Here is a 25,027-nt window from a genome sequence, read left to right as displayed (position 1 = left end):
TTCATGAAATTCGACAAGTATGTTCGTTTTTGAATCGCGCGTTGACGTATATAAAAAGGTTTTTTGAAATTCATCATTTCAAGCATAATATAAAAGAAGAAGGAATTTCCTCCATAGTCCAATATTACTGTAAAAATCATTCATGATTAATCAGCTGTCGAGTGGATTATTAATTGCATGCAATTAATGGTTCAATGTAGCTTAGCGTTTTCTCTCTACCGTTCTCTACTTTCAACTTGAGTTGGACAGTTTTCAGTATGTCCTGTAGGAAATTAGCTTCTGTTGATAGTAGATGATTGGAATTGTCCATACACCAACCCCAACAGCCATTAGCCGTTTTCACACTGATATCTCGCCAACACAACAAAACAGGACATAATTTACTCTGATGGACATTATTAGAGGAGGCTGTGGTGTATAGCTGCGCGAGGTCTACTGTTCTTTGAGCAGTAGGACTTGCTTATAAATATTGTGAATTATTGTCATTTCCATTTTAGTAACTTGAACTTTTAGCAAAGTCGACATTAGGGCCTATGTTTGTTTATTTATACTTCATTTCGATTTTTAGACTTGAGTATTTAGATAAGATTCAATTATACAACCATATACTGAGTGTATATGTATTATGGTACCTAAATTAACTTCATTAAGGGCCGGTTTCTGAGCTCGGGATTTGGCTAAGTTCTAGACTTTAAACAGCTGGAGTTAGAAAAATGGCTTTCCGAAACGGGGCGTAGTCGCAGTCCACGTTTAAATTAAATTTCAAAAAAAAAAACTAAAAAATAAACACAAAATGAAATAAAGTGAAAAAGTGTAAAGTTTCAGCTATTTCAAATTATTTAGGAATTTCTCATTTTGTCAAGAAAAACGTTTTTACTTCCCTTGCCCTATTACCATAGGTAAGGAAAGTATTGCTTTCCGAAAAAATTAAGGTACCCCAATTTGTGTGTGTGTGTGTGTGTGTGTGTGTGTGTGTGTGTGTGTGTGTGTGTGTGTGTGTGTGTGTGTGTGTGTATGAGTGTATGTGCGTCTGTGTACACGATATCTCATCTCCCAATTAACAGAATGACTTGAAATTTGGAACTTAAGGTCCTTACAATATAAGGATTTTCTCGAAAATGGCTTCAACGATTTTGATCAAATTTATATCTACAATAGCCATTGATAAGCTCTATCAACTGCTACGTCTGTAACTGTAAAAATTCCAGGAGCTCCGCCCCATCTATGCAAAGTTTGATTTAAGATTCCCAATTATCAGACTCCAGATACAATTTAAACAAAAAAATCAAAGTGGAAAAGAATAAGCATGAAAATCTCTACAATTAATTACCAGTAACATTTTCACTTGAAATTTAAAATGAGCTCGAAATTCAAGAAAAAGTTATTATTTCAACTGCAAACTGTTGGCCACTGAATCATTCACTATGAAGAAATAGCAGACTTCGTGTGTCTCTAGCGTTATTGTCCTGTCACCAGCTGGCTTGAATCTTTGAGTAGTAGACTTGAGATGCGCGTGAACACTAGCAGGTGATAAATTCTCATAACGGCAAGGAAGGTTGTGTGAGTGCGCCACACCAGATTTTTCAATATTAAAGAAATGAGAAAAAAAAGATTATCATACAAACTGCAACTACGCCCCGTTTCGGAAAGCCATTTCTCTTACTCCAGCTGTTTAAAGTCTAGAACTTGGCTAAATCCCGAGCTCGGAAATCGGCTCTTAATGAAGTTAATTTAACATAATACAGGAGGTGAAATCTATGAGAAGAAGACGAAGTAGAAGGGAAGGAGAAGGGGAAGGGGAAGAAGAAGAAGAAGAAGAAGTGGAAATTGAGTAAAGAACTGTAAAATATAATCAAAACTCACTAGTTTGCAGCAGGAACAGGTCTAGTAAAACCATCTGAAAAAAATTGATGAATAGATTCCAATCAACAAAGATACATGAACTGGATTACAAATATAAAACAGTGCAATTCTCTTTATAGTGAATGTATCACATTAACATTGGTTTGCTATCCTTATCAATGCAACAGATTCTGTCGTTAGACAAAGCAGATAGCTCCATCCTTTTCCAACCCCGTGCTTTTGCTAAATTGTTTCCGGATATAAGATGAAAGCAAGATTCTTTTTTGTGAAAAAATTCACATATCTTTATTCTGTCGACATGTTTCTTGCTGTTGTTGCACATTTTCAAGGCAACAGGTTGACGTTTTTAAAGGTTTTATCATAGAGAAAAGATAGCATAAGAATCCCATGGTCAGTAGAAATCAATCAGTTTGGACGTTTAGTATCAAATTATGGTGTTGTGTATCAAGTTAAGATGATACGGTATTATTCCTGTTAGAATGTACACTATAAAATTATACGATAACCTAGTATTTAAATATATTGAACCAACATCCGAATAATCAATGCTATTATCTTCCCCATGATTGAACAAAATAACTCACGAAATCTGATTGGCTGAAACTCATGGTTGTAGAATATGGTAGCTTTTATTTTCAATTATAGAGGTTTGATTCTTAGTTGAAGGGACCAAGCGTTTACTACGAATTATAGAGGTTTGATTCGTAGTTGAAGGGACCAAGCGTTTACTACGAAATATAGAGGTTTAATTCGTAATTGAAGGTTGAAGGGACCATGCGTTTACTACGAATTATAGAGGCTTTGGTGCTGGATGATGAAGAGCTGGGGAAGGGACAATGAGAGGAGGTGGAGATGGCTGATATTATAGAATAAGATGAAAATATCATTCGAATTGTTTTTTTGAAAAAAATTTGTAACTGTTGTTAATTGTTTATAGTTTATATATTATGAATTAGTAATATATTACAATATACAGTGACATCAAATCAAATCAAATCAAATTGGTTTTTATTATCATGATTTCAGGGTACAAATATTGATATTATACAACAACGTTACATCCTCTGCAACCAAACAATCATGAATAAAACTTACAGTTGAACTAAAAAATTAATCACTATAACTAAATCTAGTTGTTATTATATCGTAGCCCCAGAAAATACAACATTATATTTCAAAAAACTTCATGAAAACTCTCCACAAAGGCAAAGCCTGTGTGTGGAAGAGAATGAGTTAAGTGAGTTATATGTATGGAAACCTTTCAATAAGTTGGAGACTGTTGTAGATATAATACATCAACTTTCAGGATAAGTTATTGGTCGAATACTCCACCTTTTGACGTACATCTGAATTAGAACCCCTTATAAGGGGATGACTTTAAGGTTGTAACTCGAATAGCCTATGTTAAATCTGAACACCCATTGAGTGGTTCATCATTTCAAAGGCCTCTTTAAAACAAGAAGGATGACATCAAAAAAAATGTTCTATGATACTTTTATCCAAAATGGCAGCTGATTGAAGTTTTAGTTTTTGGAGAAATTATTGTATTCCATCTATTTGGGATACAAACATCATAGAACATTTTTATTGATGCCATCTTCTTTGTTTCAAAAAGGCCTTTAAAATGATGTACCACTCAATGGGTGTTTACAATTAAAATATTCGAGTTACAACCCCTTAGTCACCCCCTTATGAGGGGTTGAAATTCAGTTGTATGTCAAAAGTTAGAGTATTCGATCAATAACTTGTTCTGAAAGTTACAGTATTATATCTACAACAGTCTCCAACTCATTGAAGGGTTCCCATACATATGACTCACTCTTTAATAAGTGCCTATGTTTGAAAACCACAGCTGTAGAAAGTCAACTTCTATATTATTATGAATCCGGAGACATGGTTTTAAAAACAGAAGGTATGGATTAACGGCAGAGGAGAAAGGAAAAAATAAGAAGACAAAGAAAAAGAAAATGCTGAGACATAAAAAAGAAGAAGAAGAGAAGAAGAAGAAGAAGAAGAAGAAGAAGAAGAGAAGAAGAAGAAGAGAAGAAGAAGAAGAAGAAGAAGAAGAAGAAGAAGAAGAGAAAGAAGATGTACCGGAAGCATAACATTGTCACAACGGATAAATGGATAATTTGGATTAGCTGTGTTCTATTGTATCATGCGGCAATATAATGTATATTTTGACTGTAGATTTTTGTGATCTTAATAAAGGTGTTTTCATAACCTTATTTTGACTATTTCTATCAAAATAGAGAGAAACAGTTTTGAATTTATCCTGTTGATTCTCTACCAATCATTAATCTGATATGGTGATCGAGGAATGTGATAAATAAATTCGGTATATTTGTATTGAAACTTTAGGTGAATAAATTTGATTTGATTTGGGTACCCACCCCACAAATTTGAATATCGAAATGTTGATCGAAACACTGGTCGAGTTGTTGTTGTGTCATTAATGAGCGAGTAGGAGATCCGTTTCCATCTGTATTCCGATTCCACATTATCATCGGTCTGATACCATCCCGAGACACTTTTCCTATATCAAACGCTTTACAATTACTGTAAAAAAAATAACATGGGTTGTTATGGGAATGTTCACACATTGACTTTGAATTGAATTTATTTTTTTACAGACTAGCAGGCGAAACTTGACAAACTGAAAACTTGACGTAATGAGATCGTGGAGAATTGTAAATAGGCCTAAATCCATCCTCAGTTAGTTGAGAATTTATATGCAAAATTTCAAGTTAATGAGTTGAGTAGTTCAGACGTGATGAAGCGTCATTCGTGAATTTCCGTTTGTGTATAAGCCAGTTATTTTGTTTATATGATATAGACTAGCAAGTAACCCGAGCTTCATAAAGGTCTATTTAAAGCAAATATAGATTGAATTTAGTTTTATAGTTCCCTGCTGATATTGTTAGTATAGCAACTCTAATAATCTACAATAGAAAAATGTAATAGTGATCCGTGGTCTAGTGGAGAGTGCTTGCGTAGCAGCCTACAGATCCCCGGTTCAAACCCGCTCATCAGCAAAAGTTTTTGAACAAGTCACTTCCGTGCTATCGGATGGGCACGTTAAATTGTCGGTCCCGGCTGAAGTTAATATGACAGTCGTAAGTCCCATTGACGGCTTAAATGATATACTCAGGCGTGGTGGAACTACAGTCAGGAACTCCCAACCAATAAAAGCCATACGAATATTATTATTATTGATTTGCTAACATGTTATAACTAACACTGTTAACTGTTTGTTAACTCGTAATTATTGAAATAGACCACACAAAAATAGTCTGATGAGAGTAGATGCAACGTTGCCAATAGTAAGAGACGATCAATGTTGTTGACAGCTGATTATAAGATGAAAAACAATTTCAATAACACACCCAACGAATTGGCAACGTTTGGAGGGAGGTGAGGAGAGACGCAGCTTTTCCAAATACTATCGGACTATTTTCGTGCGGTCTACTATAGTAGATGGTCATCATACATGATCAGTTCTTGTTCATCCATTGGTGATTCGGCGTATCCAGCAAAGAATAGCAAAATCTGTATAGAGTAGCCTATTTGTGAGATCTGTTTTCTGTAGACGACTTTGAAATCCGATGGATAGAGTACATCTCTCACTCCATATAGTTCATTCAATCTGCAAAAAATTCAAACAATTCTGATTTGAGAAATAGTAGACTATATTCATTAGAACCAATATAATAAACATTGAATTGAATAGAATGTCATCTTCTCAGGTGATACATTGCAAAGTGTAGAAGAGACATCCGCAACTGACCTTTCTCTTTTGAATAAGTTTTTCAATGACAGGAACCTCCTAAATGGGGGGAAGTCAGTCATAATTTCATTTCGAAATCTGCCCAAATGTCTTTATCGATAATGAAATGTTAGAATTAGTAAACGGTACATTATTCCTGGGCTTAGAAATCGACAGTAATTTAATTTATCCTGGAATAGTCGAACCCCACACGTCAACCGAAGCTTATTGTGCTCCCAAGTAGTATGTTAATTAGGCAAACCAATACCTGTGTTTTTTACAAGAACCAGGAGTTTTCCCTTATGCTAACATCCCATTCATCACCTGGTTGCTTGTCGCAATCCAATGTGATATGCTTGGCAGTCTCTTCAGACTGATTAGTCCTCGTGACCTACGTGAGTTCCACACCTGGCCACCCTTGACTCAGCCTCTCGACCCACATTTGTGCCTGGAGCTCCACCCATCTCCGGACTCTTTGGTTTTTTTCTTGGGACAAAAGCCTCACCTCTCCCAAGAAGTTTTTCCTAAATGGCCGCCCTTCTTTGAGCAGTGGTGGGGTTTGGTCTCTCCACCCACAAACTCGGGACCTACGTGAGTTTCACTCCTGGCCTTTTTGTAGTTCCTTCCGCTGAAGGAGGGGTCACCAAATTTCCTCTAGGACACCTGGTCACCCTCGACTCAGCCTCTTGACCTACATTTATGCCTGGAGTTTCACCCATCTCTGGTCTCTTGGGTTTTTCTTTTAGCCCCTCCGAAACTGACCTGATGGGGCAGATCCCGTGGGTTTGAAGGTGAGGCAACGTCTAGAGTTGCCTTGAGGTTCCTTCTAGGCGCCTCCTACGACAAGCAGGAATACTGTGGGTGAATTCTGGTTTTCAACACATTCTTGAGTAAGATTTTAGGCTCAAAGCTCCACGAACCCACAGGGGGCTTATGGGCAATATGTATTTGATGTTATTATGTATGTTAGGAATTACCCTGTAGAAGAACTATGGAATGATACTCGTGGCTACTGAAGCATTGCATGCATTCCGCACAGCTGGCAGTGGACTGCTTATGATTAAATTACAACTGATGCCACTGGGGAGTTGAGTAAACATGCACCACTTCACTGGAGAATGAATGAGAATTGATAGTAGTGAAATAATAACCAGGAGGACCATAGCCTTGTTCCCTTATCATCAGATGAGAGAGCAAGGTTCAAGAATTGAAGTAAAGAGCAGGCATCATTCAATAATAAAACAGATTCAACTTAATGAAGTAAATTATTGAAATGAAAAAGCTTATTAAGCTTAAGTATTACCAAAGGATGATACAAAATGAGTCAAATACAACTTATGTATTAATATACAAATGCCAGTGAAAATAAGTAGTCTAAATAATAAAGATTATTTGAAATGACTGGCAAAATACTCTAGGCCAGCTGTTAGAATAGTTCTAATGCAATGTAATGAATTTGTAGTAGGTCTGAGCAGGTAATTTCAAAATGGCTGGCAAATCTCCAGGCCAGCTATGAGAATAACTATTATTCAAATTGGTAATAGAATTGTAGTAAATATAATTGGGTAAATAAGTTGATAAAAGGAACAGATACCGCCTTTCAAGTGTGCTGCCGTCCAATCTCAATGTCCAGAGAAATTGGAATATCAGGAACCAGAGTTGAATAAGGAGATTCAATGAGACTTGAAATTCAGGAACCAGGGTTTCAGCAAGGATGATGTATCATGGAGAGAATAATGTAGTTTTTAAAGATGAATAATTGTTCAAAGTTGGAATGTCACAAGACTGTAGGCACTGATTACATGAAAAATCGTGATGCACAATGTATGTCAATGCAGGCTATGCTAGGCTTGCAAAAAATTGAGTTCTAGTATTGTAAGTCCTGATGAAGTGAACCAAATCAATGATTTGTATGTCTTGTTGAATAAAGATATGTAAAGTTCTCAAAATAATTGATAATAATTAATATTGCTAGTTCGAATTTCAACGTGTTTGAAATCTGTAATAGTTTAGAGTTCTGAATGAGAATACTTCACCAAACAATGTTGTAGGAATTGAGAATTAATTGTAAGAAATCACTGAGAAATGAAACGCCGCTCATGAATTTCGACTTGAATACAAAGGTAATTGTTCGAAAAGATAGATGAATTAGTTAAAATCAGCTTGGCAATCGCTGAAAAAGATGTATCAGGAATAACCAGGGAAAGATGCTGTAGAGCGTAGAACAACTGTGTTAGAACAAACGAGAAGCCATTGCAAAAAAGTGGCAAGAAAGACACTGCCACACAAATCTGAATTCATATTCAGAATTAAAATTACAATCAACAAATCAATGCCAAATGGAGAGGCACTAAAAATACTCACTAATACAAAATCAGACAAGAAATACAACTACAGAATACAATAATGACAAAATCGAGAATATTAAATGACAATGGCTGTTGGGTTGGCAACCGACGGAGCGGGAAGGCGCTTAATTGAAAATTACTGAAGAATTTGATGTGAGTTTCAACAGCTACAATACTTGATTTGGGAGAATAAGAGAGAGACACAGGTTAGAATTTTTCAAGGAAAAGATGCACTACATGGGAAGGAAATACTTTGCAAAGCTGCCTTTAGAATTACAAGCAATAGAGAACATAAAAAATTGAGTATAAAACTTAAGGAGTTTTTAATATCATTGTGTCTGTAGTCCCTGCAAGAGTTAAGACTGTTACCGTACTACTTTTTACAACTTCTACCACTTTTTACTTCCTTGCCCTATTACCATGGGTAAGGAAAGTATTGCTTTCCAAAAAACTTAAGGTACCCTAATTACAAGTTATCTATACGTTTCAAGGTCCCCTGAGTCCAAAAACGTGATTTTTGTGTGTTGGTCTGTGCGTGTGTGTGTGTGTGTGGTGTGTGGTGTGTGTGTGTGTGTGTGGTGTGTGTGTGTGTGTGTGTGTGTGTGTGTAGCAATTTTATATTTTCATCTGAAATTAATGTTTTAAAGTGTTCTCTAAGTTCTCCTATTCATTATGTGCAAATAAGTTTCTCTGTGGAATTTTTCCTGTCCAAAATTTCTTCGTCGTTCCTAAAGCTAACCTATTAGTGCTGCGTCACCTCGTGTTCAACTTTAAAAATGCAGAACTAATTTTCCACAAACTTTATCCTCAAAATTCAAATGTTTCCTGCCATCATATATTATTATGAACACTAAAAAATTGTGTTCGTGAGTATTTTAATGTAAGTTCAATTTTTTCTCTCTTGGCACTTTGTCTGATTGGTTCAGTTACAAGTCACAGTGACTTGCAGGCCACAATACTATCTCTCTGCATCAGGACACCGTGTCCACCACATTCAGCATCAGGATTGAAGATCCGCTGCTCTACTAGTTCCAAGATTCTAGATTTTGTGGGTGTATACTAACCCAGTTCAATTCTCAACCAATCAGAAAAGTAGCCTTCTGCCAACCTCAAGTTTCATAAACTCTATTCTTGCCCGTGTGCAATTTCTGTGTGCATCCAGTGATCTGGCTTATCAAATGTGCTCAGAACTTTCTGTTTTCAACTGTATAAAATCAATTCAAATTATTTTCACCGTTGTGATGGACATTTCTAGTTTGTGCTAACTGCCACCACTACCTCACATTTTGCATATGTTCTGAACTCTGGCACCTTGCCATTTCAACTACAATTACAAACTCCATGTGTCGGTCCACCCTGGATTCTGTGTATCCACTCTGAGGTCATTCATCGGTCTTTGGTGCTCTTCTCTTCAGTCGATGGAGCTCATCTCATTGGTCGTCGGAGTTCTACTTCATTGGTCTTTGGTGTCCTTCTCATTGGTCTCCCCTTCTCTCACTGATTGCATCCAAGGTGCCCTGCTGCCTGTCCATGTCTGAGTCACTGGTGTGTGTCTCACGCTCCCTCCCAGGAACAAGTTAGATGGCCTGACTTGCAACGATTGTTTATCAGATGAGTTTTGTCACTTTCAATATTTTTAGACTTATTCTTTGGTCCATTTTACACAGAGGTATTTCTAATATTCATATTTTAATTCTGTAAATTGCTACTTATTTGCTACATTTTAACTTACACTTACACTTTTTTATGAGTCTCTTTCTCCTTTTACCATAACATTGGAAGTCTGTTGTGGAACAATTTTGCCACTTCAAGTATTTGAAGTCACATTTTAGTAATTCTGTATATGTTTGATTCTAGGAATTTTCAACGTTTTCACTTTAATCATCAATCATTCTAATTCAGACAGTATAGCTGTCTTTGCTCTGTTCTACACATTAGCCAAGTTGCTTCTGGTGTACTCTCACGTCATACAAAGTATTGTTATGATTTGTTGAGATTTATTCTGAATTTATTGATCATCCATGGTTGATTCTAATCATCTATACTGTGTAATATTTCTACCTTTTTTTGTCATTCATTTTTTCAGGAACAATAATCTCAAGAATCAGTGAAAGTGAATTCACAGACAATTGCTTACCTATTGAATTATTTGACTTCATAAATTTATTAATTCAGGACTATTAAATTTCTCAATTCAGTTATTGGTAGAAATCAAACTATTCAAGTTATATTCATCTGTATTTAAATTATATATTAACTTACATTGAAAACTTATCCATAATCATTATTGTATTATTGTATCAGCCCTTTTTATATATCCATCATCAGTAAACATTTTGTCGTTTGTGAACTATTCTAAGCCTATGACAAAAATGCAAAATAAAATCAGTCATTGTTTCTGTACAACTTTGTCTTTATTTAGAAAAATCATTATCACAGGTATCAACTTAGAACTATTACATTTTTTAGATTTACAGTTACAATTCTTTTCAAACATTCTAGCTTCCAGAGTTAATTACAAATTGTATACTAGTTGTTATTTCAATTTGGCACTTTGTTGGGTCTGTGGTGCAAGAACTAGACAAGTATTAGTTCTTTTATCAAATTCTGTTTCTCACACCATACAGTCCATTCAAGTTATGTTGGCTTTACGACCCAACCTGTCATGAGACTCATCAAGGTAGATCAGTTCATAAAAAGAACACATAGTCGAGATATTTTATCTGTAGAACAGCTGTTTTGACAACTTTTAGTAAATCATCGAATTTCACAATTTACACAAAGGAAAAAGTACTCTTAAAACTATTATGGTATAATTATATACAGATATACAGAAGTCTGATCATAGATTTGAATATGTTGCTGCCAATATTATGTTATTCCCCTGAATTATTCTCGTTTAAGAATGAGGCTTACAGTTCAACTAGTAGGAACCCGTGCTTCGCAAGGATCTATTTTCAAACTTGATAATCTGAAAAATTGATGTAATGAAATCTTGAAGAATTGAAAATAGGCCTATAACCATCCTTGGTTAATTAAGAATCTAGCCTATATGCAAAATTTCAAGTTAATTAGACCAGTAGTACAGACTTGATGATGCGTCAAACATAATTTTACTATCCCGTATGTGTATAAGCCAACTCTTTATATTTTATTATAGATATGGTTAATGACTGCAAGAGATAGGAGTGTGGAACAGAATAGTTGTGAAACTATATGATAGCGCCAGAAATGTCTCAAACACAATAGTAGGTACTACATGAACTTTTTGATTGAAAAAGTGATTTAAAAAAAATGTTAAAATAACAGAACTGGAAGCAGTCAACCTTATCACTCTACCTCCATTTAGAGAGGCTTTTGTTTGATCCGAATGAAATCTTCTATCTCATATATATATATATATATATATATATATATATATATATATATATATATATATATTAATGAATGTCTGTGTGTCTGTTCCCTATGACTTGAAAAATACTTGACATAACGGCATGAAACTTTGGGAATATGTTGTGTGAATATTGGGGATGGTTTCTGACCAGAAATTTTAATAGGGTGGCTAATAATGATTATTTATTAATCCATTTTACAGACCTGTTTTCGAAATTATCGGCCTAGCGGCTACCGAAGAACGGAAAGGGGATCATGATTCAAGATCATATTGAGATAATATGATTTAGCATCTAAAGTTACCAGCTGTAATAGACACGTCACCCTATGATAAATTGTGTAGGCTTCTGGTATTACAATGGTAGTTTGGAGTTGGAGTGTAGTTGATTGATACCAGCTGTAGTTAATGATTCCTTAGAAGACCTATACAAATAATTATCACTCCCCTATCATTGAGTAACCGGAAAATGTTGGAAAAATTATTCACCTCATGGAAGAGAGTTGTTCATATTGCATTCATTAATGGCAGAATAATATTTACAATTTTTTATTTAATTTAGCTTAGCTTATATTCATCCTAAAATGGAAGATGGAAAGAATATGTAATTCTGTGTGATTCATATTTCCTTGACCATCTATTGACAATAAACAACTATGAAAACATTGAATTCATCTTTGAAACACTGATTTATCCTATCTATTTCTTTTTTAATTCAACACTTTACTGTTAGATACTACTACCAATTGATTGAGAAGAATATGTTTTGGGAATAATGAATGCTGCATGACTATCATTGGATAGCACATAGGAAGTCTGTATTCAGATGTAAATGAAAATATTGATTGTCAGATAAATTTCATGATTCACCAAATTAAGTAAAGTTTGACATGAGATACATTGACTTTTTGGCGGTACGAAGTTCGCCAGGTAAGCTAGTTGTATATAAAGCTTTATTATTAGTGGTCTAGTGGATAGAGAGCTTGCATAGCAGCATAGAGATCCCGGGTTCGAGCCCTCTCACAACCAAAAGTTTTTTAACCAGATCACTCCCGTGTTATCGGATGGTCACATTAATTGTCGGTCCCGGCTGGAGTATGACAGTTGTAAGGTCCATTGACGGCTCAAGTGATATATTCAGGCGGTGGGACCTTCCCAAAAGGGACTCCCCACCAACAAAAGCCATACGAATTTACTTTACTCTATTAATAGTCAACGCTGAAAAAGACAGGCTCAATCACCAGGAACACTGTAAATTCTATGAAGGACGAGTAAGCCATTATTTTTGAGTGATTCAATTACTTCCATTATGAGCACTGGATACATTATGGACAATCAATACGTATGAAATGTATAGCTACAAAATAAAAAACTTTGATTGAAGTGACCCCGACTACTACAATATGAATAACCATTTAGATCAAATATAAGAAATTACTCACATCTCTCATCAACTCGTACTTCTTGTTCACAAAATATTAACACAAAAATATAAGTCATATTGAATGAACTCACGGCTAGTACTTAAGTTTGTCTTTTTCTGGCCGTGCTACAAATAAATGTAGGTTTATGTTTGACATCTCGTTTTTGTAATCTCGTTGTCTGTTAAGAAATTTTCCAATGTGATTTTTGTTTGCAATAAAATTTGAAAGAATTAGAAAAAGAATCATCGACAAACTCCTAACCAAAGAAAATCTCTGTGCTCTGTTCTAATCAGAATGTATGAGACTCCATATACAGCTGATAGAAGGCGCAAACCGAACTGGCCAATGATTCAATAATTCAATGATTTTATTTAAGCCAAAGTACATCAATACATAAGCCAGCATACAACAATGGAACAAACACATGGCAAGCTGGCGCTTTCGATCCAAAGAAAATTAAATTCGATCAGCTGATTGATAAAATTATTTTAAGCTTTCCAACTGTTGCCGCTAATGCTTTGCTCAACTTAGCATTCTCATAAAACTCCCTGAGTTGATTGACATGGACTTTGAAAACTATATTATTAGCTAGCTTGACCAAATACACAAAATTACTTATCCCCTCAACAACTCTACCTAGTTCATACTTGACACCATAACTATAATTTTTCTTATTACAATTAATCCATACAATTTGATCTCTATGATATTTTGGGACCGGTTTCTTGAACACATTATTTTTAATTTTCTGATTTTCAATACTCCGACTTTCGACCAAATCATCTTTGAAAGTAACAGTCTTTTTCAAATTTGTCAGTGGTACTTTTGTTTCAAAATTCAATACGACAGACATTGGTGATTTACCCGTAACAGAAGAAGGAGTACTTCTATACGCAAAAAAACAATCAAACAGCAAATCATGTGGGCTTATTTGCATTCTCTTTTTAATCTTGTCCAGATTAAACTTGGACAATAGAATATTGAAGGTTTGCACACTACGCTCTGCCAGACCATTTGATTGCGGCGAATACGGAGGTGAATAAATCAATTTAATTACCTTCCGTTGACAAAAATCTTTCATTCCATGTGGACTAAAAGGTGGTCCATTATCACATACCAAAGTACGTGGAAATGAAAATCTAGAAAACATTTCAGCTAATTTTGACAATACCGAGCGGAAATCAATCCTGTCTTTCAAAAGAAAACATTCTATCCATTTAGAATAGGAATCACAACATATCAAGTACTTATTAGTTTGAAAATCAAATAAATCAATGTGTACTCTTTCCCATGGACTCTTGGCAGACGGCCAAGGTTGACGGTATTGATTGTTTGACCTGTTTCTAGTTGACTGACAAATTTCGCAAGACTGAACTGTATGATAAATATCATTATCTAGACCTGGCCACCATACATATGAGCGAGCCAATAATTTAGATCTTACCACACCGGCATGACTGGAATGAATTACCCCTAATACTTTTTTCTCAAACTTCTTGGTACGACAATGCGATCTCCAAAATAGAGACATTTATTTACCACAGATAATGAACATTGATTACTCTCAAAAACTTTCATATTAGCATCAATAGTATGTGGAAAACCATTTGTTACATATTCAATAACCTTACTCAACAACTCGTCTTTGCAAGTGTGTTCATACACTTCATCTACATCTATTAACGGCGTTGATAAATAAATGAAACAAACTTCATGCTCTTCTACACTACAAGCTGACGGTAAACGTGAAAATACATCAACATGAGGAATCAAAACTCCTTTCTTATGTCATCAGGAACTGGCATTGGATGTTGATCTACTTTTAAGTATTTATTCAGCGTTACCTTAAAATCAGCGCACATATGGATTTTTCCATTCGGTTTAGGGACTATTACCATGGGACTGGCCCAATCAGATGTTTTCACCTTATTAATTATTCCCTTTGACTCCAATCTATCCAATTCATTACCAATTTCGTCCCGCAGTGCATATGGTACAGTGTATGATCTGTGAATAATAGGCTGGACGTTGTTGTCCTCCAAATTCAGACTAACCTTAAATTTCGATATGGGTTTTTCATTATCTTTGTTTGAAAACACTCTTGGATATGACTTGGCTAGCGTTTCCACAGTTTCATTTTTTGCAATAGACAAACAAAAATTATCATTTTCATTGGACTTTGGCAGAATGTTATTTGCCCAATTGGGTGCAATTACCGACAACCAATCTGTACCTAATATAGCTTGACATGAAATTTGATTGATTACAACAGCAGATAGCTTAGTATATACATCATTGTAAACAACTTCTACCTTGCATGAACCAAGGACGTGTAGCAGATTATTATTAACACCCCTCATAGCTCCGAAATAAGGCACTAATTGTGACAACAACTGGAGCTCTTTTGCAATAGCTGAGCTTAAAATAGTAATTGGACTCCCTGTATCCACTAGAAAACGCACTGATTTGCCATTAATGACAATATTCACAAAAAATAATGAATCACACTGATCTGATTGTGATGAATTGACTGACACATTTACTGTGGATTTGACATAATTTACTCTTTGCTGGTCACAACATTCTGCCGTGTGACCTGCACGTTGATACTTGAAACACCTCCACTTATTAGCTGGACACTTATCAGGAGAATGCCTGGAGAAACAGTGACGGCATCTTTTTCTCAGTCCCTTTTCTGTCTGTTGAGAAGGCGACGGTGAGCGACCCCTGGAGACCAATGGACCCGCTCGACCCGGAGATTAACCCCTCTGCGACATGGATGACGACTGACCAGTAACCGACCAGGAACGTGCAGGAGACCCCGACCTTGGTGACGAATCCCATCGGGACCGGTACAATGATGGACGTGACGGCGATCGCTCAGGATAACCCTGCCGTGGTGACAAACCTTGCCTGGACTGGCGAGACAAGGAACGTGAAGATGTAGACAATACCATGAGAGTCTCTGTAGCATCACCAGCCAAGACCAAAGTGGACTTCTCAACCAATTCCATTTCTAATACTAGACGACAAGCAGTATCAAATTTCATGTCATCTGGCTCAGACAAAAGCCGACTCACCATTGACGTTTGTAGTAGGCCAGACACCAGTCTATCGCGTAAAGCCTGGTCACGAAAGCTTCCAAATTTACAGGTGGTGGCCAAGCGAGATATCGCTGAAATATAGTTGTGTAGCAACTCGCCTGCAAGCTGCTTCTGAGAATGAAATTTATATCGGTCTGGTATTACTTTACACACTGGTTCATATTGGTTTGTCAAAGCCTGTATGCACTGTTCATATGTGGCTGTTGGGATTTCGACAGGAGACAATGCAGTTTTCAACTCCGCATAGACAGATGGAGGAAGATTGACACAAAAGTGACCTTTTTTTACCTCATCCTTGAAACCTTCAATGTTAAAATATAGTTCGAGACGCTCCAAAAAGGATTAAAAGTCTGCCACACTGGGTTCGAAAACTGGAGGTTTGGACATGTTGACACAAAACACATAAGTGAGGTTAGATTATAGTCTAAACATAGTCTATGATCTCAAACACACGCAAAGAAATTTGACCAAGTCTGGAAAACATAATGCAAAACATGATAACTGAAATCGAGTCAAACATAGTTCAAACACAAATACAAAACACTGAACAAAAACGTAACTATGACACAGTCCACGAATAAAGGCGCCAGAGTACATAACCACAAAACAGGAACACGCCATGCACAACTTCACCATTAATTATCTTGTCACCAAATATAATGTTTATACTTTGATATGATTATTTGAAGTACTCATTAATGAAAGACTGTTAGACACTTGATTCTTTATTGACTTATTACTTTTAACTCACAAAAAAGACTTTACAAAACTGGACCGCCTGACTGGCTTAATACAAAAACTTCACTACATTGCTTTTCTGACGTCATGAGCAGGATGCCCAACACTACAACCATGTTCATAACCTTACTAAATAGGATCCTTTTTCATCCTTTGAAACATTTAGAGTGAATATATCTCAAAATCCATTCTTAGTGCACGTCTAGCATGTTTGAAGAATATTTGTGCAGAGTTTTGAGTCTGTAGGCCAATTAGTTTGAGCTGTAGTGTGATTTTACATGAAAATTTTCGAAAAATGCACTCTACTGGACCCCTCTCTGCTCCCGGTCGGAATTTTTCTGCATGGATCTAATTTTTTTTGTAGCTGAACAAAAAAGTTCCTCATGACTTTGCTGTGCAATAAGCAGTTGAAAAGTACAACATTTTTGGGAGGCCCCAGCTCCCTCAGGGGGGCAAAATTTTGAAAATCCTTTCTTAGTGGATGTTTTGAGGCTACCATGAACAATTGTGCAAAATTTCAAGTTTTTAGGCTCAGTAGTTTGGGCTGTGGTGTGATTTCAGTCTGTGGGGGCTTAGCCTCTTATAGATATATACTAGCAGGAACCTGTGCTTTGCAAGGATCTATTTTCAAACTTGATAATCTGAAAACTTGATGTAATGACATTTCAAAGAACTTAAAATAGGCCTATAACCATCCTTGGTTAATTAAGAATGTAGCCTATAAGCAGAATTTCAAGTTAATTAGTCCAGTAGTTCAGATGTGGTGATGCGTCAAACATAATTTTCCTATCCCATACGTGTATAAGCCAACTCTTTATTTAATTATAAATATGGTTAACGACTGCAAGAGATAGGAGTGTGAAACAGAATAGTTGTGAAACTATGATAGCGCCAGAAGTGTCTCAAACACAATAGTTCGTACTACATGAACTTTTTGAAAGTGATTTAAAAAAAAAAAAAAATGTTAAAACAACAGAACTGAAAGTTGTCAACCTTATCATTCTACCTCCATTCAGAGAGGCTTTTGTTCGAGCCGAATGAAATCTTCTATCTTCTATATATATGAAAAATGAATGTTTGTTTGTGTGTTTTTTCCCTATGACTTGAAAAATACTTGACATAACGGCATGAAACTTTGGGAATATGTTGTGTGGATATTGGGGATGGTTTCTGACCAGAAATTTTGATAGGGTGCCTAATAATGATTATTTATCAATCCATTTTACAGACCTATGTTTTCGAAATAATGAATGCTGCATGACTATCATTGGATAGCACATAGGAAGTCTGTATTCAGATGTAAATGAAAATATTGATTGTCAGATAAATTTCATGATTCACCAAATTAAGTAAAGTTTGACATGAGATACATTGACTTTTTAGCGGTACGAAGTTCGCCAGGTAAGCTAGTTGTATATAAAGCTTTATTATTAGTGGTCTAGTGGATAGAGAGCTTGCATAGCAGCATAGAGATCCCGGGTTCGAGCCCTCTCACAACCAAAAGTTTTTTAACCAGATCACTCCCGTGTTATCGGATGGTCACATTAATTGTCGGTCCCGGCTGGAGTATGACAGTTGTAAGGTCCATTGACGGCTCAAGTGATATATTCAGGCGGTGGGACCTTCCCAAAAGGGACTCCCCACCAACAAAAGCCATACGAATTTACTTTACTCTATTAATAGTCAACGCTGAAAAAAGACAGGCTCAATCACCAGGAACACTGTAAATTCTATGAAGGACGAGTAAGCCATTAATTTTGAGTAGTTCAATCACTTCCATTATGGACACTGGATACATTATGGACAATCAATACGTATGAAATGTATTAGCTACAAAATAAAAAACTTTGATTAAAGTGACCCCAACTACTACAATATGAATAACCATTTAGATCAAATAAAAGAAATTACTCACATCTCTCATCAACTCGTACTTCTTGTTCACAAAGTATTAACACAAAAATATAAGTCATATTGAATGAACTCACGGCTAGTACTTAAGTTTGTCTTTTTCTGGCCGTGCTACAAATAAATGTAGGTTTATGTTTGACATCTCGTTTTTGTAATCTCGTTGTCTGTTAAGAAATTTTCCAATGTGATTTTTGTTTGCAATAAAATTTGAAAGAATTAGAAAAAGAATCATCGACAAACTCCCAACCAAAGAAAATCTCTGTGCTCTGTTCTAATCAGAATGTATGAGACTCCATATACAGCTGATAGAAGGCGCAAACCGAACTGGCCAATGATTCAATAATTCAATGATTTTATTTAAGCCAAAGTACATCAATACATAAGCCCATAAGCCAGCATACAACAATGGAACAAACACATGGCAAGCTGGCGCTTTCGATCCAAAGAAAATTAAATTCGATCAGCTGATTGATAAAATTATTTTAAGCTTTTCAATGATTACAACATATGTTAGAATATCATGTGCCAATTATCTGAGTTCCATATGGCATTCACCTTACCATGTTCATAACCTTACTAAATAGGATCCTTTTTCATCCTTTGAAACCCTTAGAGTAAAAATATCTCAAAATCCATTCTTAGTGCGCGTCTAGCATGTTTGAAGAATATTTGTGCAGAGTTTTAAGTCTATAGGCCAATTAGTTTGAGCTGTAGTGTGATTTACATGAAAATTTTCGAAAAATGCCCTCTCCTGGACCCCTCTCTGCTCCTGGTCGGAATTTTTCTGCATAGATCTAATTTTTTTTTGTAGCTGAACAAAAAAGTTCCTCATGACTTTGCTGTGCAATAAGTGGTTGAAAAGTACAACATTTTTGGGGGGCCCCAGCTCCCTCAGGGGGCAAAATGCTGAAAATCCTTTCTTAGTAGATGTTTTGAGGCTACCATGAACAATTGTGCAAAATTTCAAGTTTTCAGGCTCAGTAGTTTGGGCTGTGGTGTGATTTCAGTCTGTGGTGGCTTAGCCTTTTATAGATATAGATGAGCAAGGAAAGTTGTGTAAGTGCGCCACACCAGATTTTTATGTTTATGTTTGTTTGTTTATTGACACTGTTCCTGATTTACCTGTACATGTTAATGAATAAATATATTTTCAATTCAATTCAACCATCAGAATATTCTATCTCAATCAGGAAAATGCACTTCTAACTCAGGAAAAATATGAATAAGGTGGGCTATATTTGAGAATATTTTTAACAGGAATGATCAATTAATATTATAAGAAACTAGCCAGCAGGCTCGCTTTGCTTGCCTTATCCGTCTGGACCCCCGGCTGGGTCATCTAGTGATAGGATCAGCAGGCTCACTTCGCTCACCTGCATTTTCAATTAGAGCTTGCTTCCTTCCATCAAAAAAACGCTAGGAAAACGCACTAAAACCGCCTATCTTGGGCGTATCTTCAGCATAATTCTGATTTCCAGACCCTTGCTGAACTTCTGTATTGAATTCGAACATGATCTGTCAATAAGTTCTTGAGAAGGCCTAGAAAACGCTCAAAAATCGCCGATCTTGTGCGGAACTTGCGGGTTATTTCAAAACACTTTCAATACAACATTTCTATATCTCAGCTGAGGCTGTGTACATCACCTCTCATTTAGTTCTTGAAATAGCTTGTCGTATATTTATAGAGATAACAAAAAATATAAATACATACCCACTTGCTTGTAGAGGAAGTATTGAACCGTCCTTGAAGGTCAATTTACCATCTGAAAAATAAATGAATATAACATTTATTATTTAATCAGATGGATAAAGAAAAGTACTGAGTAGGTAAAGTAATGAAAGAAAAAAATCAAGTGAAAAGAACATAGTTAGAGGAGGGTATGATACCTTATATTGAAGTATTCAATTATGGAAACATGTGGTATGGGTTGAGCCACAAATGACGACCACGTGCTCTCCTAAAATTGTTAGCATATTGTCATGAACCACAAGGTTTGACATACCCCCAAACATTAGTTCCTTCTTTAAGAAGAGGAATAATTTTTTCCAACTTTAAAAACTAAAAGCTGATCAGACAGTTTTGGCTGACAGACTAAAAACGCTGAGGAGAGGTAGAAGTGGGGCTAGCATTCTAGTCTCCCCTCCAGCCAGCTAGTGGAAAAAGCTTTCCACTTTTCTTCTGAATAATTTCACACACTTTTTCATCGCCTACCTCCAGAGACAGACCGAGCTGACCCGTGGATGGACATCCCCTGGTTCTCCATTCAGACCATGGCAACTTAGGATGGACATCAACTGTGTAACGGTATCGTTCCACATTCAATTTATTTTTCCATATTGTTTTGATTTTAGAAATTCCAAATTAATTATAAATGAATAATGCTTCTTAAACTGTCATATAACTTGTTTAAATATAAAACGCAATAATCTGACCAACACAATTCTGTCTAACGTTTTGTAAAATCATTGGCAACAAGTTTATTTTAATTTTTCAAAATTGATTAAATGCTCAAAATTTCATAACCTTTCTTAATTGTTCTGTATTAGAATAGTTGTAGCATAACTAATTTTATAGAACCAAAAATATGTTAAAATTCACATTTAAATCTCACAGAAGTTTCTCCTCTTAAATCTGACTCCTAAAAAAAATGTTTTTCTTTCAAATTCCAAAAAACATCTAGTTGCTCTACCATCAAATGCTATGCAACAACAATTTTACAGTGTTCCCGTCTGGGAACTGGTGGATCGCCCCCTTTTATTACTCTTACCAAACATGTCACCAATCATTTATTAAAAATGATGGATACCACTGTTCAATCAATTTAATGTTACAATATGCTACAATTTTACCACGTGGTTAGCATATGAATATTATTGAAGCAATTATTTGATGATCAATTATTTAAATAAACATTATATATGAGTAAATGTCTATATAAATTAGGTCATGAAGTAGGTTAGGCTATGTATAAAGTATTCAAAAAATATATGTTGTACAATGAATTATAATTTAATAATTATTATAAGCTAATTAAGTTAGTTGAACCCTGATTCTTAGGCTATGGACAAATTTGTAAATAGAATTAGGTATGTTTGATTGAAACATGTTGACAATTATTATAGTTATACAATGAGTATAAGAAACCTGCTTAATAAATAAGTATCTTATTAATTTGATTTATTCAATTCAATTTTAAGGATATACTGTATGAAAATGTGTTTTGTTTTTCATTTAATGTATATATTATTGAAGTATTTTCCATATTAGATTTATAAGATTGATCACTGTATTAATCAAATTCGATGAGTATGTATTCAAAATGTCAGTATCCAAACTTCAGAGTTTAAATATTGGTAAAATATATGATATCATTTGTTTCAATAATGAAGGGGAGCAATAGTTTAAAATGATATAACATAATAAACATTATAGTAAATTTAAATTGATATTTGAATTCAGTTTGTAAGCTGAATATTAGGCTGAAGAGTTTGGTGTAGACGGAGCTAGAGGGCGAATGGTTATGAGGGGTGGAAAATCGTGGTTCTAGTTTATAAGCAGGCAGACCATGTCTTGCGAGTTTAGTTGCTCTGAGTCTCTCTCTTAGTCTCTTGAATTTTGGATGGTGTTTAGTGTAGGAGTGATTCTTTGGTTTCAGACTTCAATTATCCTATAGGTAATTGACTGAACCAGGTAAACATTGTATTTAGAATTCTCAATTTTCTGAATCTCAAATCCACACCACCCCACCCTAAAAAGCCCAAATAAGTCTATTAAATTTTATAGCATCATAGTGAAGAGCAAATCTAATAATTACTTCTTTTTAAATACATATCTATAGACACAGTCTTAATTAATTTCTTGAAGCTTATAGTTGAAATTTTCTTCCAAGCACAAACAATAGTTTATTGAAGCAAGGCTCCCCTAATCACAATCATTCTTTAAAATTTATTAATTCTTTTATTAATCGTATTTTTAACTAGAGTGGTTCAATATTTTGATTTTATATTTTACTTTTCAAGTAACCTGATAAATAGGAACTCTCTGTTAAATTTTACTGTATAAAATTAAACTTGAACTGTGGTATTTTCAAAAACTCAATCATCTTGTACATTTTGAATCATTACTATATTTTGATCAATTTTCATTAATTCATTTCAATTTAAAGTTTATCAATAAATTCATGATAAACCTTTGTTTTGCCTTTCACTTCATACATTCCCTTACACACGACCCTGATCTATTTGTTTTTATATTTTTCTTCTATACTATTATTAGTTCAGTGAGTGAAATTATAGTACAGTGTATTTTATCAATTCATAATAATTGATTGGTGCCGGGCAAAATTCTGTATAGAGTGAGGGAGTTCAAAACTCACTCTAAACAAAAAACGACAGTGGAAAGAGTTCAGGGTGACATATACAGTTTTAATATCCTAACCTATATCCTGTATTCAATACACTATGAAAGGTTTTTAATTGAAACAGATGGAACCGTGTTCCTCAAGGATTTAATTTGAAACTTGACTAACTGCATCCTGACCTCCTGAAATCTTGAATAGATGAAAATAGGCCTATAACCATCCTCAATAAATTGAAAATCTATCTATATGAAATTTCAAGTCAATCAGTAGAGTGATTCAGATGTGATGAAGCATCATTTGTGAATATCCTATCTCATACGTGTATAAGCCAGTTCTTTCCTTCATTATATTATGGATTAACTATTGGTTGTGTTAGAAAAAATATTGTACTTGACGTTGCTGTGAATGTTAGTTAGTCTAGTCACACACAAATCGATTTTTGGCCATATGATTATTTGCCATCCTTATAAAATCTTTTATACTGAACATAGCTTGGCAAACAGATGTTGTGTTTGTCAAGTTTTGTTGAATCTGGTAGATATCATAAGGATGGAAGAAATTGAACGTCAAAAATCGATGTGTGTCATGGGACTTGGCTGTGAACATCATGCTCATCCCGTGAACAAATACTCACCAGCCACAACACATAATATACTATTTTTTTAATAAACTCACCATATTTCACAATAGGGTAGTTTGCGCCATTCTCATGATACTTGATGACAATTATCTCATAAGTAGTGTGAGATTCAGTTTGTTCCTTTAATATGCCAGCAAAAATAGTTACTCCATAAAAATAGCAAATTTCTTCGATTCTGTAAAGCATATCATGTTTGACCAAAAATTGATGGTGGACTCTCACAATATCATTCTGTGAACAAAAGATTTCGAGATACTAGTTTCAGTTGTTGAAAAAAAAGCATAAACTTATACTTTACCACCCAGTTGCACAAAAGTCTGTCAATTTGTAATCTCAATTAAATTCCACAAGAACCAATCAGAGAAGACTTCTTCTCAAAAACCTTCTGTGATTGGTTGTCGTGTAATTCAATCATATTTTTGTACCAGGCCTGTGTGCTATAGGTGGTAGATATTTATATTGTAATTGCCAAACCACTGATTTATTACTTTACAAACCACTATTTATTAACTACTAGCTGGCCTGGCTAACTTCGTACCGCCAAATAGTTAATGCATCTCATGACAGATTTCAGCTGAGGAGGCGTGATGCGGCATTTTGCATCCAGTTGCTTTTTGCTTATTGGTTTGAATAGAAGAACTCACACACACTGAATTGGGCATGGCATAGAACGGTGTGATGAGGCAATCTCCATAAGATCAACACTTTGTATCACCAAGCCGCGCCTCCTCAGGTGTGCTCAGCCATAGCTTAATCTGATGAACTATATTTTTATAAAAATTATCCAGTATTTACATTTGAATCTCAATATGGAGTTCCCATGTGCTTAGTTAGTTGTGCAGCGGTTTGTATTTTTAGTTATAGTTGAATGCAGCTTGCTGGGAATTAAATGCTATTTCTCCTTGATGCTGATTTCCCCGTGCATATTCTAAATTTACATCATTTCGAGTTCTGCCACCCAAGTTTGGACGTCGTTCGTACCGCGGCATTATTAAGAATCAAAATTTTGTTAAAATCAGTAGAAAGAAAATTGAAAAACAGATCTACCGACGGCTGTTGGATGACGCAATGATTAAAACAGCTGATTTTTATTTTTGTGGGTGGCCGGTTCACAAATCTTCTTCCATAAAGATTACATGCAGACTTTGAAGGACCGTAGGAAAGAGTCCTCAAGTTCGATAAGAAAATGTCATAGGCCATAAACCTGGTCCTGAACATAACGAACAAACTCGGTGCACACATAAAACATTTATTGAATGTCAAAATTTGAGGCTCGATTTTTATTTATATAGATTTTGAAATACTAGTTCCGGTTGTTACACCATTATTGATCTCTAGTGGAAGGAGAGCTCAGAAACATTGAGTAGCAGAGTATGATACAGCTTAGATGAAGCCCTACGACTGTAGTAAGGTAGTGAATGCAGTGAAGAAAGATCGGAGAACAGCATTGTCAATTCTCTACCTGCCACTGCCTTCTA

At 35.3% G+C, this 25,027-nt stretch overlaps 1 protein-coding gene across 4 annotated transcripts in view; it reads right to left on the bottom strand.

Moving 5' to 3' along the window:
- The window catches only part of LOC120349760, a 117,857-nt gene that overhangs the window by 3,757 nt on the left and 89,073 nt on the right, over positions 1-25,027 (bottom strand). For all 4 annotated transcript variants that reach the window (XM_039420366.1, XM_039420368.1, XM_039420367.1 and 1 more), the window contains 5 exons: positions 23,585-23,780; positions 20,260-20,311; positions 5,354-5,509; positions 4,257-4,422; positions 1,864-1,897 (listed from right to left, as the gene is read on the bottom strand). In XM_039420366.1, the coding sequence (XP_039276300.1) occupies positions 1,864-1,897; positions 4,257-4,422; positions 5,354-5,509; positions 20,260-20,311; positions 23,585-23,780 (604 nt within the window). The remainder of the gene's footprint in view (positions 1-1,863; positions 1,898-4,256; positions 4,423-5,353; positions 5,510-20,259; positions 20,312-23,584; positions 23,781-25,027) is intronic.

This window comes from Nilaparvata lugens, chromosome 2, assembly GCF_014356525.2.
Source record: "Nilaparvata lugens isolate BPH chromosome 2, ASM1435652v1, whole genome shotgun sequence".
NCBI classification, from domain to species: domain Eukaryota; kingdom Metazoa; phylum Arthropoda; class Insecta; order Hemiptera; family Delphacidae; genus Nilaparvata; species Nilaparvata lugens.
Note: the sequence above shows the minus strand (reverse complement) of the source record. Positions and strands in the feature narration are given on the sequence as shown.